The following is a 19,272-nucleotide window of genomic DNA, read 5'->3' as shown; positions in this document are numbered from 1 at the left end:
GAGGGGATGCACACCTGGTCACGGAGGGTGAGGAGGGCATAGCCATGGGCTCCAGTTAACAAGTGGAGGAAGAAAAAGCCAGCTTGGAGAAGATGTGAAATGGTGGCGATGTGAGCTGCTGGGGGGCTTGTCCCCGGCAGCACTTGGTGATGACCTTGTTCCCAGCTGGGGCCAGCACAAGGCTACCTGACCTCCTTTCCCAGAGCCTGCTAGCCCTGGAAGCACCAGACTCCAGCTGTGCTATGCTGACATTTGTCCTGTAAAACTGACAGCTGTGATGAATGATAGCCCATATTTCTGTAACATCATCTCAGCACACCTAACAATGTACCATTGACACCGCTTCTGAGGGCTGGACTGCAGCCAGCTTCTTGATGAGGCAGTAGCTGGGCTATGGCCCTGCAATGAGCCCCAGTCTGTGGTGCTTATGGTCAGCAGCTGGGGTGAGGGACTTCTACCCAGTACCTCCCTCCCCCAACTTAACAACCATTCCTTACATCAAATGCTCTATGTCCAGGATGTTTAGAAGGCAGTGTTTAGGGATGTCAGCTGCCCAGCCTGAGCATCTTGGTGGTCTCAGCTTGAGCTTCAAACCACGAAGGCACCTTTTCTACCAGAGCAAGTGTGTGCTAATCAGCTTTACTGCATTGGAGCAGCCGTCTGTAGTACCAGGCAGCAGGTATAATGACATTGCCAGATCAGTTCTGGGACAAACTACAGCAGTTAGCATTTAGCATAACTCCAAGGGAGCCAATTTTGCTAGTTTTGGAGGTGATACAAGCCACTGAGAAATAAATTAGTTGTCTTTATACCACTGGTCCATTGCACAGGTCAGAACTTCTCTGGTTATTTGCAGGCTGTGTCTGTTATTGACCAGTGTGCAAATGGAAATTTCAGCCTTCAGGTTCATGGCCATTAATGATGGTGATAAGTGATGCATTTGTGTCACATGATGAGCTTGCATGTGGAAGCTGTGGACTGGTGTGTCTGGCTGATACTCTCTCCAGTACTTTCTGTAGGAAGTGCCCATCTGAGCTGGCTGCTTGCTGGTGTGAAGTGATGCTTCCTCCTAGGAGCAAGGCTCCCAAACAGCTGTGTCTTTCTCATGCCCTGAAGGAATTTGCCACTTCTGGGTTGTCTCTTTGTAAGAATCAAAGGGGACAGGCTAAACTTCTCTGATCCTTTGTGTTAGTTTCTAGTAAAGTTTTCTGCCCAGACATTCTGCCTTATTTCCTCTGGCTCTGTCACTTGCTGGTCTCTCTGGCTCAGTGGCATAACACAGACCAGATGTGACTTGGACTGTAGGTGTGTAAGAAAGGAGCTGAAGCTGGCAAGCTTCTTATGTATGCAAAGGAGACTGATGCAGCTGAGAGTGACTAGGCTAAAGACTACTTTAAATCCTTGAGTGTGGGCCTGCATAAACCATCTCACCCCAAGTGGAGTTTGAACAAGCTGTGTGCTTATGCAATTAAGGTGAAGCTGTGCTGCCCCTGCTGTGGCTTGAGCACTTGATGGGGATGCAGACAGGTCAGTAACTGCTCTGTGGCCATCTACTTAATCCCTGAGTGGGAGGAATTGGCATCTGTGCTGTGTGGAGGAGCAGTGGGTTTGCCTTGGGCCATGTAACTGCAAGCTCAGGCCCTGAGGAGTGACTGCCATCTCAGCAGCACCTGTGTTCTTGTTTTGCTGGGCTTGGTGCTTATCTTCATGGATCAGGAGGTTGCAATCAATTCCAAAAATACCAACAGTACAGTTTTAGCCCATTAGTCAGATCAGAAGTGGATGTGTACTTAGGAGAAATTGCTTTAAAAAAGTATCAATCTTATAATTGCTGCGAAGGACTGTCATAAGAAGGCAGGTTTTCTTCCACCCAGTGCAGCAGAGAACAAGGAGTCAAATTCTGAGTGGTTTTCAGTTTTTCCATTGCCTTGTGTTTGGAAGAAATCAGCTGCCTTCCTTCCTGGCTTTCCTGCCTGCAGGCAGGGCAGAGCTGCAGCTGAGGAGGTGTCCTGTGGCTTTAAGGCTGTGCAGGGATGGGAAGCTTTGGATGCTACTACAGAGATATAACATGATTAATCTGCAGGCATCTGAGAACACTTATGACTTAGCTTTTGGTCTTGTATCTGTTGTTTCACTTAGGGGGCTGTTAATAACTCATAATGCACATCAGGCCATATCTTAATGATTAAGAGGGGTCTGCTTTATCTGTAACTAGTGGGAAATGCAATTATTTTTAAGTGGTGTAACTTCCTGCACCAGCTGGACAAGCGGTATTAAATGGTTTTCATGCCCTGGCTGGAGGTGTGCTGGAAGGTGCTGAAGCATGGGGCCAGCTCTGGAGCTGCTGTGGGGCAATGTGGGGGCAGGAGCCCTGCAGTGGAGGGCAGAGGGATGGGGGGGAGTGAGGCAGGGCCAGGTGGGGTGTCTCAGATGGCTGGGGAGGGAGAACAACACCTGGGGTAATGGGAGATGTAAAAAGGATGGTAGAGCTCTGAGACACTGGAGGATGGGTGGGAGTGAGAGGGAATGGCTGGAGATGGTGAGGGAAAGAAAGGTCTGTTCTTCCTACACTGAGCCCTTGTGCTGGTGGTAAATCCCATGGGAGCAACCTTTGCTGCCTCATGCTGACCTGCTAATTGCTGGCAGGCAGCTGGCAGTGCAGGGACCTGGTAGACCTGCTGGTAGCAAGGGGATGCTCTGTTACCCTTCCCTGCAGCTGAAATGTCCAGTGCTTGTCAGCACCACACACCTTGGAGCTAATTAAGCTGAGTATTTGCAGAGACAGACCAGTTTTAAGCAGAAAGAAAAACAACACCCTACCTACATGCTCATGATTGCGTTTATTCTATTTGAGTTTTTTATTCTTCCTTCATGCAAGACATTTTCTCTCCCCTTCAGTCTTTACACACCAGCAGTGGAGTTAAGAATTAGAAACAGAGTGAAAAAGGGCAATTCTCAAGGCTTGCCACACCTCCAGTGTGCAGGGCTGCTGTTCAATTCACAAACCCAGTACAAGAGCTAATTGCTGAGAACAGTGGGGTAGTTCAAAGCTCTAATTAAAGGTGATTTTCCATCTCTACTGATAGTAGCAAGAGCATGCTCACTGGTACCTTTCCAGCACAGTGAGGCTGCAAGACCACCTTATCAATGATGGTGCAGATGGCCTCTTCCAGAGATGGGCATGGCTCTGCTGAGCAAATTGGAAGTTAAATTGACTAACACTGAGTGGAAATTTGGCCCATTATCCCTCCTGCACCCCTGGCAGTGTGGCTGGGGAATATCTCTGAGCACAACGTGTCAGGCTTGTGCCTGCGCTCAGTGGTGAGTGCAGTGCTAAGGGAAGTCAGCGTGATTCGGATCCAGCCCAAGGTACCAGTGTGTGCCCAAAGCTCAGGGATTAAAGTGCCTGTGTAGCTGCACCAGGAGCTCAGACATCTGCAGTTAAGTATTAAAACAGAAGCTTTACCTAAATGACAATTAACTTCCTTTCTAACTGTGCTTTCCCGGCTTCATTCCTGGTGAAATACCTACTGAAATCACTGCCTGCTTGTGTAAACACCCAAACGTTACACCCAGAAGCATTTACCTGTAAGTGGGCACAAATGAGTGCATCTCTGGCCACGTGGGAGCCAGAGGGAGTTCTGTCAGAGTTCAACTAGCATTAAAATAATTCCTGTAAAAGTGCATTTCTACCACTGTGCTGTAATCTCTGCTGTGGACCTCTAGCTAAATGCGCGTTAAAGTCTAGGGTCAAGGCACCTGGCAGTAAATTAATGGTCTGTAGTGTGGCTGCTACTGTGATGCCTCTTCTATTAAGAGGCAATGTTGCTGTAAGTGGTTTGTGTGCCCAGCTTAACGGTGCTCAAGGCTTGCACCTGCACAGAGAAGGATGCTTGTTGCATTTCAACAAGACAGGAGCCAAAAGGCACTGCTCAGCCTGAGAGGCGCTGCAGGGCTGCCTTGTTCTGAAGGGAGGCTCCGAATTGGAGTGGGAACTTTTGGCGTGCCCCCCTGTGTCATTTCTGGGGACTCACATGGACCCCTTCACCAGCAATACCAAGGGGTATTGCTGCCTGCTGTCCTGGAGGGTGTCACAAGCATCATGCTTGTAACCTCTGGATGAACATGCAAAACTCAGGAGGCTCCTTCTTACCACTGCCCTTTTGCTGGCACAACGTGCATCATCTGGTTACCAGTATACTTCTATACCAAATGATCCTTAAATATAAAGGAAGTAAATGTTGGGTCACTCTGGACACATGCAATATTCCAGCCTACTCAGTTGCCTCTGAGTTTTTCAGGAGCAGCCTGCAAGGCAAGGTTCAGTGCTCTCTGGCACCCTGGTGCTTGGCATGCAAAGCGGCACAGAGAGGGGCTGATTTCTCTGGCTCATTTAAAAGGAAAGAGTAAAAAACAAAAGGAAATAAGAGACATTTACCATCTGTGAAGGTGGGAAGGATGCTGAGGCCTTCTGCTCTCCGTTCCCATGGTTGTGCTGCTTTTCTCTCTGGGGCCCCATGGTGCAAGTCCTATTCTCCCATCTGAAGAGCTCCAGCTGCAGGCTCTCTCCAGAGCCTGTTGGTGCAATCTGGGTCATTCAGAGAAGGTTGTCAGGAAGGATTCTGCACCTCCCTGCTGTGCTGGGGCTCGGATTTGCCTTCCTGGTGTGAGAGGGGCTGGGCTGGTCCCCAGTCCCCATCCTGAACCCAACTCACTCAATGTGCTGTAGCCTCTGGACTCGCAAAGTATCCCTTGAGGGGCCAGCTGAGAAGGACAAGGACACAGTGGCACTGCACTGGGGACACGGGGAAATTGTCCTGTGAGATCCATCTAAGCACTTTTTTACGTAGGGACAAGTCAATGGCTGAAGTTAGCACTTCGTGGCTATGCCCAGGGGCTGCAGGTGAGCAGGGGGATTTCTAGCAAGGCAATGACCCCCTCCTGGCACAAGACTGCTTTTCTTGAAGTGGGGTTGAGTGGATTACTGCTGGGAGCTAATCTGTGTGGCTGCTTCATACATTTCCCTAGTGTATGGGCTCGGTGCTCAGCATCAGAAACTAAATGTGCAAAGAATAACTGATTTCAGAAATGCTGTGCAAGAATATGCACATGCAGAGGTCAAGAGCAAATTGCAGATAAAATACAAAGAAACTGATGCAACATCTCTCCTGTTTTAATGCTGGTTTAGTACCATGGGATCTGATGCTGTGCCAAGCACCACAGTTTGGTGGAAGCAAGCTTTACCTTACTCTAGGTATTTACACAGCAGATGAATGCCAGTGGTGACAAATCTAACTCCAAGGTAGAAGCTTTGGGGCAAAACAATGGTCACCGGAGCAATGAATTCCCAGGCACTCCACATATATACCACTGCAAAACAATGGAAATCAATGCTTATGTTCCTGTCTGGTTGCTCTTTCTGCTCAGCTGTAGGCTTTTATTCAATTTATTTCAATGCTCAGTGCCTCAGTTTCCCCACCTGAAAGTCCCTAGTTGGCCCACTTGTTGTTCTTGCACTAAAAGCCCTGTGTAAGATATTGTTTGTCCTAGCAGCTGTTTTTGAATTTGTATGAATTCAAAAAAACAACAAAAGAAATGAACTCAATGCTTTCTGTGGAGTATGGATAGCCAGATCAGCCTGTGACTGGGATAGCAGCACTGTCGTGGTGCAGCCTGATGCTTGCAGGCTGAGGTGTGTGTGGAAGTTTGTGCTCTGCCCCTGGGAAGTTTGTGTGCAGCTGCTGTTCCCTCAGCCCTTCCTCATTTTAAATGCGAGTAAGTAAATGTGCTCATTTTCAGCTTAAAATAAATGAAGATCAATATGAGGTTAAACAAGCTTCAACAGCACATGAAGCCTGTGAAAGCTGGGAGCTGGCAGCCTGTCTTCATTTGCTGCTGCTGCTGCTACCCCTGTGATTGCCCTGGGCCAGCTGAGAAGCACAGCTGGGGGGGGGCTTGCCATGCGCTTGCCCTGCCAGCTACAGCCAGAGATTTCCTGATGACTTTTGTCTTAGTGCCAAAAGCAACTTTCTGCCCACAAAGTTTTGTTTGTGCCACTTCCCTATCCCACAGGCTGTTTTCAGCCTCAGTGCATTCAGGGCTATTTTGCTTTCCACATTAGAGGTCCATAGGGTGTTCTAGCAGGTCCCCCCCATAGAGTATTACAATATACATGGCTAAAATATTACCCTAAACCTTTAACTTCAACCCACAAATGCTACCAACAGCTAATTCTTCAGATGAGCTATTGTAATTCATATCCTAAACCAGCACGTGAACCTGTTTGCCTGCAGCATGTCCTTCTCTCCACTCCTTGACTTGCAGCCTGGCTCGCACCTGCTGCTTGTCAGATAGGTGTGCTCTAGGAAATCCTTTTCCAAGGTGTGCTGAGCTGCCGAGCCCGAATTTGCTCTAACACATGCTATAATCACCATTCCCTGGCTCTGTCCCCATGTCTACCACCTCTCCATGCCCCACAGCCACCACCCCACAATGACCAGCTTTACCTTGGCAGCAGCAGTGCCCAAAGCAGAGAATTCAGTGGGACAGGAAGGTTTTTCCCATCATCTACTTCAGTGCTTTCCACCTTTGGGAAAGCAGCCTGTGTGCAAGCTGGAGTTCTCAACGTGTCTCCAAATATTTCTCGCTGCTCTCACAGTTCCTGGGTTGTTTTAATTGCTTTGTATTCAAGTAGATGTGGAAAAAAAAACAAAAAACCAAAAACACGTTGTTCAGCGACTTCTTGGATATGAGTTGCCAGAAGGAAGTGGGTAAGAAGACCCTCTAAATAAAGTCAGCCTAGAAAAGCCAGGTTTCCTCTCTCTGGATGTTACTCCCTGGAGCTCCTTGGTGCACTTCTGCCTGCAGAAGCCCCTCTTCCCACCTGCTCTGCCCTGGCTCCTTGCGTGGCCCCAGGGCATGGTGCTTGCCAGGGCAGGGTGCTTGCTGCAGCGGTGCCTTGCTCTTGCTTGCTCCTTGGAAGAAAACTGCAGGACTTGAGCAGAAAAGGGGACTCGCAGCAGTGTCTGGTGGTGGGGCAGCCCTGCTCCTGCCCTGAGCTGCTCCCGTGGTTACTCCTCGCTTGCGATCTTTACTTTGAGAAGTGCCAGGGCTGTGATGGAGTAGCTGTGTGGCTGCTACTACGGCGCTCGCTCGACCCTGTGCCTCCTTGGCGGTGTGATGACAGGGGCTTTCCAGCCCTTCCCTCTGTCACCTCCATCCAGACCGCTCTGTCCTTGGGTGGTGTTTGCTTTTCTGAGCGGAGAGTGTCCCGGAGGGATTTGCTCACCTCAGTCTGCTCGCTGCTGTCCTACACTGTACACTTGTTGTTTGCTCCTATGGCCAAAATAAAAGCTGCTTTTCCTGGCAGGAGAAATGCATGATCCATGGCTGCGATAGGATCTTTTCTCCCTGTTTAAAATGTGAGGTCTAATGAATTAAGGAGCTACAACCCATCTAGATCTTATACCAGTCTCTGATTCATCAGAGAGTCTCCTTGGTAACTAGCTGTTCCTCTCTGATGGTTTGGTACAAAAATGCTCTCCCAACTTAAAGATGAAATACAGCAAGAGCAGCAAGAGGAGCTGTGCCATACAGACACCTCATACACAGACAGATGCCTTGTGTGCATGTGGTTGTACAGGATATTTTCTAACGTGTGTGGGAAGCAGCCTCTCCATGCAGTGGCACAGGTGGGGAAGGGGCTGCCCTGTCTCTACCAGAAGCCCTTATTTTTGGGACCCCCATCTGCAGGGCTAACAACCCCAGAGGAGGTGATGGTTTTGGTATGTAATGAGGGGCCACCTCCCTCCCCGTTTCCTCAGGGACATTATGCCCTTTGAGTCCTGCAGCACTAATCCTTCTGAACAAACACAACAAACAGCAACACATCCCTGGGTGTCAGGTGCTTTCTCTTTATCTATCACTTCTATCAAAGCGAGGGGCTTTTGGGCTCAGCACTGGAAGTTGACCACCTCTGCCTGCAGTGCGGGCATGCACCGTGAGCATTTTGGGGCAAAATCCGTTCCCGTTAAGCATTGTGTCATCTCTAATGTCTGAGCAGAAGACTCAGGTTCATGTCCTCCAGCCCAGCCCTACTCAGACCTGGCCAAAAGTTTGGCTATAATGTTATTTACCCCTACTGGCACAGCCTGAAGAGCTCAAACCTCGATTCATCGAGTGATAGGGGTGGCAATGAACGGCTGCTGATAAATGAGGGTTCAGACAATCAGGCTCATTTTCAATGCAATTAATCCATGTCAGGAACACGACCTCATTCCGGATAATTGAGGTCTTTGCAGATAATCAAAGCTGTGATAACGGAGGGCTGACTCCCCCTGTGTGGCAGAGCCCCCGGGTCGGGGGCAAGGGGAGGGAGGTGAACACCTCCTTGTCCTCCTCCCATGTGGCTGTGGTGACATGGGAGGGCAGGCGTCCTGCTGTGTCCCCAGCTTGTCCCCTGGCTGGGAACGGCTGCTTCAGGCCCAAAGGGAATCACAGGGGAAGCCTCTCCTCCGCCTCCATCCTGCCTTTTCGCTTTCTTTACAGAGCTTAAAAGGGAGAGCAAAGCCTCGCTGCTGTCAGATCTCACACCTGCATCTCCTGGTGGGAGGGAGGTGGTGGAAAGGGAGGTGGAGAAGTGGAGGAGCCCTGAGGGGCCGGGTGTCTGCAGGGCACGGCCTGGGGGAGGCAGCAGGATGGGGGCCGTGGCTCCTTCCTGCAGCACCGGGCTGGGCATCGGGGCAATTCCTGCGCTGCCTTGTTGTGGTTTGTTTGCAAACTGGTATTTATTCTGAAAACCAACCAAACTGAAAAGATCTTGGGTGCAGTGTCTCCCTGTTGCTATCTCCTTTGCAATGTGTTGGTGTTTTGGGAAACCAAGCAAAGGTGGCCGTGGTTACTTGGAGCAGGGGAAGTTGTGTGGGTTCGTGAGTTCTGGTTTTGCTGTGGCTCCTCCACTTCATTTCAGTGGCTGGCCTAATCATGGGGCAGATACGAAATTACAGGAGTGGCAGTAAAAAAGAATTGTGCATGGCCTCGGCAAGTATTTTTTATGAATTGGATCTCCTGAGATGAAAGCTTCGTTACAGTGAAACAATGAGCCTGCTATGCTTCCAGTAGTACAAATGGGTTTCATTTGTATTAGGAAGATACAAGCTTATTATTTGTAGTCTGTTCCTCTAGCACCAGGAATGTTTAATGTGGTAATCAATGTAATTGAGGAACTGAAAATACAGAAAATTGCAGCGCGCTCGCAGGTGATAAGGACTACAGCTGCTGGGAGGCCTGGGGGGCTGCACAGGTGAAGATGGGAACGTGCAGGGGGATTCCTGCAGCCCTGACCCCGATGTGCTCCTAGCACAGGAGGAGCCCAGCATGACACTGCCATGGGGCTCTGGGGCTTTGTCCTTCTGGGTTTGCCATGACTGTCTCTCCCCAGGAGCAAGCCCTGCCATTTGTCAGTGATTTACTGTGTGCTTTAGGCTGTGGCACAAGTGACAGGGAGGAAGGATGCTCCTTTGCTCTGCCCTGCTTCCTTGGGCAGGAAGGGACACCTGGGGTGGGCAGCCTGAGCGTGGGGCTGCCCCAACACCAGCCTGGGTGGATTTGGGCAAGGAGAAATGCCAGGGGCCCAGGAACACCAAGTATGTTGCAGGTGCAGTCTCCAAAGCTGCTAGGTTCAGAGCAAACCTGAAAGAAAAGACAGCTTGCAAGGATGCCGTCAGGTTTCTTCTCAGCCCTCTCCGTTTTAATTTGTTTCACTTCAAGGAGGGAAATTTTCTCTGCTAAAAAGTTGCCTTGTTCTGGTGGTGGCCTAATAAATCACAGCCTCAGTGAGCAGCCCGTGTGGTATGCATTGCGTGGGGAGAGCTACGGCGGCTCTGCTCCACGGGTGCTGCCCCACAGCCTGCACCACTGGGGCTTCTCCCTCCTGCAGTCTTACACAAGTAGCTACAGAGCAGGTCTGACCATCGAATTAACTCACTTTAACACATTCAGTCAGCTGTGCAATGAGTTTCACACACGTGTGCTGCAGTCAGAGGGTGCTTTGCTCAGGGAGCTGGCTGGGGTCAGAGCTGGAGGGACGGCTCCGGCAGTGCGCTGTGCCGTGCTCACACTTATAACAAAGCTGCTTATGTTACAATGCAATTATCATGATTTAAAATTCCAGTAGTGTTTTGAAGGCGTATATGCCGGGGGGCTCCATTTGCAGAGATGTTTCTGTTATTGTACCTTCTTGCCTAATAACTTTTCTGTTTGAGCCACACTGAACCGTGTTTGTTGTCTTTGCTGAAAATCTCCATGCAGAATACAGCTCCGTTGCGAGCTGCTTCTAAGGTCTGATTTATGTTTTGTGCAGGTTTAATTGGGTAAAAGTCCACACAGCGCTTCCTGCTCCCCTTCTTAATTTTTGGCAGCCCATCCCTCAGCCAGAGCAGAGCACGTCGGTGCTCTGTCACCGTGAGACCAGCAGCCTCTCCTCATCAGTCCAACACCTCCGGGAGCAGCAGTCACTCTTGCAGTAAATTTTCGCCCCAAATATCATCTATCATTCTCGCAGCCCACTCTTGGTGCGCTGCAGACAGGCTGACTTGGGTGGGAAGGGTGAGCTTTGTCAGTCAGCCACCTAAAAGCAGATCTGGCGCTGGTGTTTTGGGGCTGCTGTGCGAGGTAAAGGTGCTGCCAGTCCCATCACCAGTGCTGGGGGCCGCAGGCAGGTCTGAGGGGCTGTCCCAGCTCCAGAAAGACCAAGAACTGAACCGGGACCTACTGCAGGGGATGGTTCAGACGTCCCTTAATGCAGAGGGTGCTGTCCAGACCTGACAATTCAGTATTTCCCAGGAGGGTTCCAGTTCCCTTAAACAACCTCGGGAGGTTTATCATCACACCACCATTTATTGTGTGCCAAATGCACATGGAGCTGCACGTGTAATTGCCATAGTAACCACAGCCACAGACTTCCCGTGCAGGGATTTAAATGCCAGACTGACACATCCTGGGCAGTACCACACACACATGTCCTAGCACAAACCTGTACACTTCTGGCAGCCACCCTTTTGATTCTAGACTTCCACTGCCAGGCTTATAAGAGCTCACCAAACGTTGATTACCGGCTGTAATGAATACCTTTTCACTAGACGCAGGCTTCTGTGTGATGTCTTTAAGGTCATGTGGAATTCTATTTGCAATCTCTTTTATAAATAATAACACAAACACTTGCTGCTAAATTTGGCTGTCAGCAAGCAAATGCCAAGAAGCAAAATGATTATTATTGCTGTTATTTGCACCATTCCAAAATCCATTAATTTGCTTGTTGCAGTGTTAGGTAATGAGCACTCCTGCAGCAAGGTCACAATTCTGTTTTATATCACATAACTATCTATTCCCACGTATCATGCATAAAGCATATTTCTTGCTTAGGGCAAAATGCTTTATTAACATTATTTTCCTTTGTTCTTTCGTGCAGATTGTCTGTTATGACTGTACAGATTTCCTGCATGACATCTCTTTTTTTAAATTCAATGCATAATTATATGAAACAGAAATTCATCTGATGCCACGTTAATAAACCTCTCATTATTTTCCTTGAACAGGGGGACGTGCTGCTATTATTTACACGACAACATGGATTTAGCTAAGCTTTGTGGAATTTTGCAGCCTCTGACACATGTATCGGGCACGGGCAGAGCAGCGATGGAAATAATGTGAAGGCAAACTGGTCGTTTCAAGTCCAAAAGACTAATGGAAGTAGTAAAAATGGGAAAGATATGAAAGCAAGAACCACTGAAATAAATATCTGAGCTGGGAACCTGCAGGAAGGGTTCAGTGCAGCTGCAGATGCACCCAGCTGAGTGTCAGCTCGGGTTAATTTGCAAGGTGACGGATGGTTTGGGAACGGGCATGTGCTGAAGAAAAATCTGGTGTCCCTGGGCCAGGTCTGCCCACAGAGCCGAGCCACTCTCAGGTGTCCTTGGAGCATCCCTGATTTACTGCAGCTGTGGCCTTGGAGTTTGTGGTTAAGGATGGTTATGCAAGCCTGGACCTTCTTTCATCTTTGGCAGCGCACAAAGCCTGGACCCCCAGCACTAATGCAGTTTTGACTGACTGACCCTGCAGTGCTTGATGTGCTGCAGCTGGTCTGATCTCCCCTCTGGCTCTTCCTCTGAGCCCTGTCCTGCCTTGGCTGGCTGCAACCACCTCTTACTGGGCTTCCCAGCCCTCCTGCTTGCCACCCTGCCCCAGTGCCTCTGCTTCCCCCCAGCTCCTCCGCCTCCAGGCACCCGAACACCCGCCTTGCTTCCCTGGGTGCTGGTCCCACAGCCTCCTTGCTGGGGCTGGAGGAGCCCCGAAGATGCTCTCGATTTGTGGCAGCCGCTGTGCGAGGACAGGGCAGCGACGTGGTCCCCACAGCCCTCAGCTTGTCCTGGATCTGCAGGAGGTGAGTGCTGCTCTTCCTGTGGATGTAGAAAACTTGCTGGGTGATGTTAAGTGCTCGATTCAAGGTCATGATGCATATCTTTGAAATTGCTTGATAAACTCTTAATTCCCACCAAAGGACATGCTTTGGGCTGTGATCTTATCCTATAACTAAAGCTGGGATATGTTCCTCCTCTTTCATTTTAGTCCAGCGGTACATTTTGCCCACACTTAATAGTAAGTGGAAAATCATTAACTTTGCCTTCTGATATATGTTTTTAATTTCTTTATTCATAATGAGTTCTTCTCTGCAGCAGCAGGGGTGAAATATGTTGTACTCCTGGAATTCCTTTGCAATTCAGCATTAATTAATGTCCACTTCTTATACAGTGTTAACAGTAACGAGCCTAATCTTTCAGAGGCTACTGTGGGAAATTCTTTGTTCTTTTCCAGCAAGCAAGTTGTCAGAAATACAGTGAAATTTGAGCCTTAGCCTTTGTTTAAAGCTGCCTCTTAGGGGTTTTGAAGGGCTGGAGGATGGTTAAGTGTGGTGCCCTCGTTATCCAACCCTGTGCCATGTAATGGACATCCCAGTCTATCTGCTCAGCTTGCTTTTTTGTGTTTGCCAGGCTGTGCAGGAAAGGGCACCTCATTTCCACAGAGACCGTGATCAACTTTGTTAGAACAACAGGTCTGTAGGTCCCTGCTCTACCCTGAGGAGTAAACACAAGCCCTTGTGGCAGCACCAGCACGTGAGTTCATCGCACACCATGGCACATATAGATACGTTTTACAAAAAAAAAAAACTTACTTGGCGCCTTTCTCTTTGCTACACACACAGAGAAATGTAGCCCTGATTAATGATATTTTTCCAAAGCTCCCATGGCATCTGTCTGTGCTGAATTCATACGCAGAAGTCTATATGAAGAAATGAATTGCTGGAATTCCTAATGAATTTGGTTATCAGAGAAGCCTTTCTAATAAAGATAATGTACGTCAGCAGAGCTGGCAGGGTTTTTACTGGGGCAATTTTTCATTGAGTCCAGAGTAAATGTTCTCTGATAAATCTTGTCAGTGCTGTCACTCTTGGTCTTAATGGCGTGAATAGCCTTTTAGCTCGCAAAACAGCAGAGCTGTTCAGTGGCTCGTGGGTTTTGGCACCACGCTCGAGTGTTCTCCAGCCCTTCCTGTCTTTTACTAATCTCTCTGTGACTAATTCACTAACTTTTTTCTAATGCGAGAGAGGTTGCCTCCATGTGTCTCTCCACCTCTGCTGCTCAGCCCCCTGTGACTGATGCTGCCTGCTCTCCCTGCAGGATGTGATCGACATGCTGCACTTCACCTGGCTGCCTTGCCAGAGGAGTGTAGGCAGGATTAACGCTTTGTTAGAGCACCTGTATGGTCTGTTCTGTGTCCTTTCCCTTTCAGAAGCTTTTGAATCAGATTTCTTCCCTGGCTTTCACAGCCAGGTGTAGCCGTGGATTGAAATGAGGTCTAAGAAATAAACCGTGCTCTGTATTTCTTGTGAATAGTGTTTTACAGCAAGCTAATTCATTACGAGCGATGCTGTGCTTGTGCCAGCCCATTTCGTGTCTCACCCAGACACCCACAGCCTGGGGCTGTGAGCCTGTGGCTGTGATGGCTGCTTGCTATCGCGATGACAATGACCTTGTTTTCCTGGCTGGGACTGAGTTTACCACTGTCTAACACAGGGGGAGGACCCTGCTAACTGGGATAAGCAGGGAATTTGGAAACTGCTACCCTGTGCTTGGTACCTGGGACATGAGCTTACGTGTATATTCCTTGCTCTGTGCTGTGCAGGATGAGTGGATCCGTGTCCCACTGTGTGAGCCTCTCTGTGAGAAGTGGTGGGAGGTTTGTTTGGTTTAAAATTCTTTTAAAGTCTCTGTTGCTGATCTTACATGCCAACAAACTCCAATGTATGCAGCAGAGACAATATCTTGACGAGTGGGTTAGCATTTGAGGAGATCTCAGCAGAAAGAGAAAAATGAGGAAATGTCATACAGATGAGCGAGAGCTGTGTATCAGCTGTGTATCTAATACTGACTTTGGAGAAGTCCTTGGATGATGTGAACTGGCTCTTATTGCTAGCAGAGAAAATAAAGCTGAAGCAGTTTATACCAGCTGAGCACCTGGTCATTACCTCTAATGTAGTAAAAGCCGCTGTGGAAGCACAGGCTAAAATGGCTATTCATCTTTGATCCCTCAGCAGTGCGGGAGTCTCAAGTAATCTCTAAGAGTGGGGTTAGAAAGAGCTCAAATTTTATCTACAGCCTGCTAGACCCTGTCTGCAAAATGCTTCGGTTCCAAGAGGAAAGCTGGGCAGCATGCAGAGTGGGTGCAGATATTGCATCTCCTCTCCTTCCCTGTGCCATTGAAGGTCTGAGCTGGGTCTGGTGCCCAGCTGAAGCCCAGCACTGCAGGTGTGGGCATTTTGAGGAGCTGGAGCTAGGGTGGGTACTGTGTGGAGTGGGCTCTGCCTCACCTGTCCTGGGATGGCAGTGCCAGGCAGGGTGCAGGAGGTGATGTGGCACCAGATTTGGGGAAAGAAGGATCTCGTTTGCAAAAGCAGAGAGCCACCGAAGCCAGGAGCCAGGGAAAGCAGCGATGAAGCTATCTCAGGCCAAGGCTGGGCAGCTCGTCAGGCTGCGGTGGAGTGGTGGTGGGTTTGCCCTGGGAGAACAGCCTGCCTGGCTGTCAGGAGAAAAAGCAAAGCAAAACGGGGTGGATTTTGTAGTTGGCTTGCAAAAGTTGTGCTCTTTGAGAGTCCACCCTGGTCTCACATACGATAATGAAAAAGGATGGATTCAGTGGAGGTTGGTGTGTGGTGGTGGTGGATGGAAAACTGTTTTCTTCATTCTCAACTCGTAGTAATAATTCTGTGTGTATTTTCAGAGGTTTCACAGAATAATGTTTTTGTCCCTCCCAAATACTTGGTACAGTGGTTATCTCGGAGACTGCAGGAAATATTTGCTCTGTCTTGCTTGTCCTTCTCTCAACAATGCACATGCATAAAAGCCAATTTGGAAATGTTTGTGAATTTTGATTGACAATAGAATTTTTCACTTTGAGTTTTGGCAAAAGATTCATGCTCCCCAGAATGCTTTTCAGTTAACTCTCGTTTCATTTGCATGACTAAACAGTGGTTCTGCATTGCTTCATTACAAAAGATTTGCAGATCCAAATGTGTTTCATTGCTGGGAAAAAAAAAAAAAAAAGCAGTAAATAAAACTGCTGTGTATGGTTAAATTGCTTTAAATTAAGAATCTCAATAGCAACAGTTCTTTTTATCCCTTCAAATTTAGCCCTAGGCAATATGAAATGGAAAGGCTTCGTGCCCCAGAAGAATCTGGGTGTGGATGGTGGAAACGAAATGTTTTCTTTTAGGAAATAGTTCTGGTTACTGCCAGTGCAATAATACAAAACCCTGATGATTCACTGCTGGAATCCACTACTACATCAAATGTATTGCCATGAATTATTTAGCAAATCTAATTGAATGTTAATTTTGCTATTGGAGATAAGTAGCCATTGAGCTTAGGCTGAAAAATCAATTTGTACGTGTCATAGTTCTGATATCCCTTGAACTTGCTCGGGCTTATCCACAGTGCTGCCTCCGTTGTGCTGTGTTTTTTTGTTCTATGCTGTTAGGGTTGCCTGTGAAGTCCAACAGCAGCAGGCCTACGGTATTTTACATCCAGGAGGCTGTGAACCTCCCTGGGGGACATCTCCAGCACTCTCTGTCCTTTTCGGAGCACTTGCAGCATGTTTGGGCAGCGTGACAGACCCCCTCAGGGGACTCAGGGAGTGGTGCAGGATGGTGCTGGGCCTGCTGCCCTGGTTCTGCTGAGCCACGGCATAGGGGAGCCGGGGTGCGCCCTGCAAGTGCTTGGGAACAGCGAGCAGAGCCCGTGCGGGCTAAGAAGCCTAGATTTAGACTATCAAGGTCAACGTTGTCCACTGAGGATTAGGTAGGATCAAGTAATTAAGGAAAAGGATAATTTACATCAGTTTTCTAATCCCTGCAGACGGAGTAGATGGCACATTTCTGCTGTCGACCCTCCTAGGCATGTTTTTGTGTGAGGAAGCGTAGAGAGGGGAAGGACGGGTAGCAGGTTGCAGAAGCTGTCACTGTCACTTCCCGAGTACCTCCCAGTGACCTCTCTTCCTCGCTGCAGATGCTCGGGATGCAATACATGATCTGGCAGAGCACCAAGGCCCCAGTGGTTCCCTCAGAGCCCCCAAAAGCAGTGAGCACACAGCTGAGGCCAGCTCCAGCACACCACTGCTGTGTCACGGGGAGAGGTGGTGCTGCTGAACTGCCCCTTGCTGAATTTAGGCCTGGAGACACCGGCATGGGCAATCCACACCTCCTCTGCTCTAGTTCAATAGTTTACGAATAGCAGAGAAAGCAGCATCCTTGGGGATGCCCAGGCTTGGGTCTCTGCTCTGTGGTATGGCCTAATTGCTTCCACGGCTCGTGCAACCGGGGTGTTTTTGTGGGCACCAGTGTGGGATGTGGCTGGAGCTGTGGGCTGTTGGGATGAGCTGAGTCCAGAATAAGTCAACATCCCCGTTCCTGTCTGCTTGTCTTGGTTGTAACTAGGAGCCTGGGGCTGGTGGTGGGGATCTCTCTCAGATGTACATCTGGGTGAAAACAGCTGCAGCCACAGGTAATTTGACCAATCGAGGATTATTTGCTGGAAAATTATCCACTTGGACCATGAACAAATGGATTCGCCACCTTCTGAAAGCTGCTTCACATCAGGTGGATGTGCGGACTGTGGAAAACTATGACTTTGATATCTCCAACAACAGGGTTGAATGATCTCAGTGGAATTTTTCTGCTTCAGAGTGCTCAAACTTTTCACAAAAATGGACAATTTAGGCCAATTAGGGGAATAGTTTTGGCTGCAGAGAGGGGGAGGAGGAGGGCTTCTGAAACTGTCATTCCCTCTGTTTTGAAGCTGACAAAGTGCTGTTTCAATACTTTTACAATGAATCTCTTGGACTCTGCCTTGAAATGGTTTCTAGTTTGAAAATGTTCCTAAATTTTAAAAAAGCTAGGCTCTAAAATATTTAAAGTAGACTTGAAAAGAAATGTGGGTTTTATTATTTAAATGAAAAATGTCTTTTTTGGATCAACTTCAACCAAATTTTTCCTCTCTGGCCTGCTTCAGCCATCAGACTGGAAACTCCAGTATTTGCCCAACTCTACAAGAGATATCAGACACTTGGCAAGTGGAAACTGGGGGCTGCTTCTTGAAGTGTTTGCACCAGGAAACCCCTGCCAGGTTTTGGGGTGCAGAGGCGTGATGCTTGAGTGCCCAACCACATCATATTCCCTGACAGAGCAGCTCTGAAGCACAGGAAGCAGAGCCTGAGTGCTCTGATGCTTGTGGTTGCAATGTGGATGTCAAAGGATGACTCCCTCAATGTTCTTGCTTTTATTGCTGAAACATGAGACTCCAGATTACTCAGCCTCAGCATCCGGAGCCATTTAGCCATGTACGTGTGTTTCTGGGTGTATGCTGTCTTGGTCTGTTCTGAAGGCTATGTTTGGCTATGTTTGCTGCTGCATCTCTGTGTGCTTTCCTCCCTGATCCCATACTCATTTTGCACAACACGGGATGCTCGCCACCTCCCCTGATGTATACATATCACCTCTTTTAAATTTCTTCTTTAAGTTCAAATTTTGCTTTCCCCCTGACATCAGTGAGACAGGGTGCACTCCCACCCTCTGAAATCAGCACCTGAGAAACAGAAGCAGCATATCTGATTGCATTTGATTTGGCTGCCACTAAGCAGCTCGTTGTCCCTCTGCTGTGGCATCTTGCTCAGAAATAATGTTATCAGATTAGCATAATCAAAGAGGGAACGGTTCCTAAAACCCCCAGTAGAGATAAAACTGCATAATCGGATGCAACATGCCTGTTCCTCTGGCACGTGGGAAGAGATGTGATAGATGGTCACCCCAGTGAAGGCAGATAAGAAATGCCTTGAGGGAAAGGGAATGAAGTAGGAAACTATTTCCCACTACCTGTTTGTAGTAGTCTGTAGAGTGCTGTGAATTGAACTCTATATTATTTTTCAGCCTGTTACTGCCAGCTATGGCATTCAAGAGCAGTTATGACTTAGCACTGGTGTTACCTGCTCCCTGTTGTGTCTTTTATGACACTTTACAGGTGTGTAAGTCTGCGCTGAGGTTGTAGCCAGGTGAGGAAGATGCCAACAAGGCTGTGATGGGGCGTGGGAAATGCCATAGTATCTCTTATATCCTAGCTGGATTTCTGTTCTGAATGTTCCTCCATCAAGACAACTTCTTTTGTACACCGAGTGTCTTGCACCTGTTAATGACATAATGAATGTAACACTGCTTAGCTGTCCTGCAATTGCAACAGATTCAGCAAAACAGTGATGGTCTAACTGGCAAAGCAGCCTTTTTGAGACATGATATAGAAGGTTATTTGTGGAAAGAGGAGGAATGCATCCACAAAAGTGAGGGTATGCTTGGGTTCTTTCTACCACCTGTTGGCACAGTATGATGTAGCAAAAATACTGAATTGAGCAAATAGACTGTGGCTGCTCCACATCTGGGTGGGGATTTTTTTGTGCACATCTGGAATTCACTGACAATCCCATTACTCCTGCCCAGCCCTCAGTGCTACTTAGACTTGTCATCAGCTGAAAGCCCTGCAGCTCGCAGCAGGAAAGTGGTTGCTTGGGGTAGAAGACCCTTGAAGGGCTATGGTTGGAGTGCAGGGGGATGCGATGCCTGGGGGCAGTGTGAAGGAGCAGGACTGGAGAAGGAGAGGCAAGAAACTGCAAGAATAG

The 19,272-nt window shown here is 48.5% G+C and overlaps 1 protein-coding gene and 1 long non-coding RNA gene across 14 annotated transcripts in view; one reads left to right on the top strand and one right to left on the bottom strand.

Annotated features, from left to right (window-relative positions):
- LOC137860961 (calcium-activated potassium channel subunit beta-2) overlaps positions 1–19,272 on the bottom strand; it is a 128,444-nt gene that overhangs the window by 34,234 nt on the left and 74,938 nt on the right. For 2 of the 10 annotated variants that reach the window (XM_068691836.1, XM_068691838.1), the window contains exon 1: positions 4,439–4,588. The exons of 7 other annotated variants lie outside the window; for them this stretch is intronic. In XM_068691836.1, coding sequence (XP_068547937.1) covers positions 4,439–4,488 — 50 coding nt within the window. In that variant the 5' untranslated portion in view covers positions 4,489–4,588. Of the gene's footprint in view, positions 1–4,438; positions 4,589–6,506; positions 6,699–19,272 lie in introns of those variants that run through there. One more of the 10 variants, XM_068691842.1, reaches the window with a different exon arrangement.
- LOC137860962 (uncharacterized) overlaps positions 1–19,272 on the top strand; it is a 51,044-nt gene that overhangs the window by 787 nt on the left and 30,985 nt on the right. For 3 of the 4 annotated variants that reach the window (XR_011099285.1, XR_011099283.1, XR_011099284.1), the window contains exon 2: positions 11,595–12,439. This is a non-coding gene — a long non-coding RNA (uncharacterized lncRNA). Of the gene's footprint in view, positions 1–11,594; positions 13,947–19,272 lie in introns of those variants that run through there. The other variant, XR_011099282.1, reaches the window with a different exon arrangement.

Source organism: Anas acuta, chromosome 9 (genome assembly GCF_963932015.1).
Source record: "Anas acuta chromosome 9, bAnaAcu1.1, whole genome shotgun sequence".
Lineage (NCBI taxonomy): Eukaryota > Metazoa > Chordata > Aves > Anseriformes > Anatidae > Anas > Anas acuta.
This window is presented reverse-complemented; position numbering and strand designations above follow the sequence as displayed.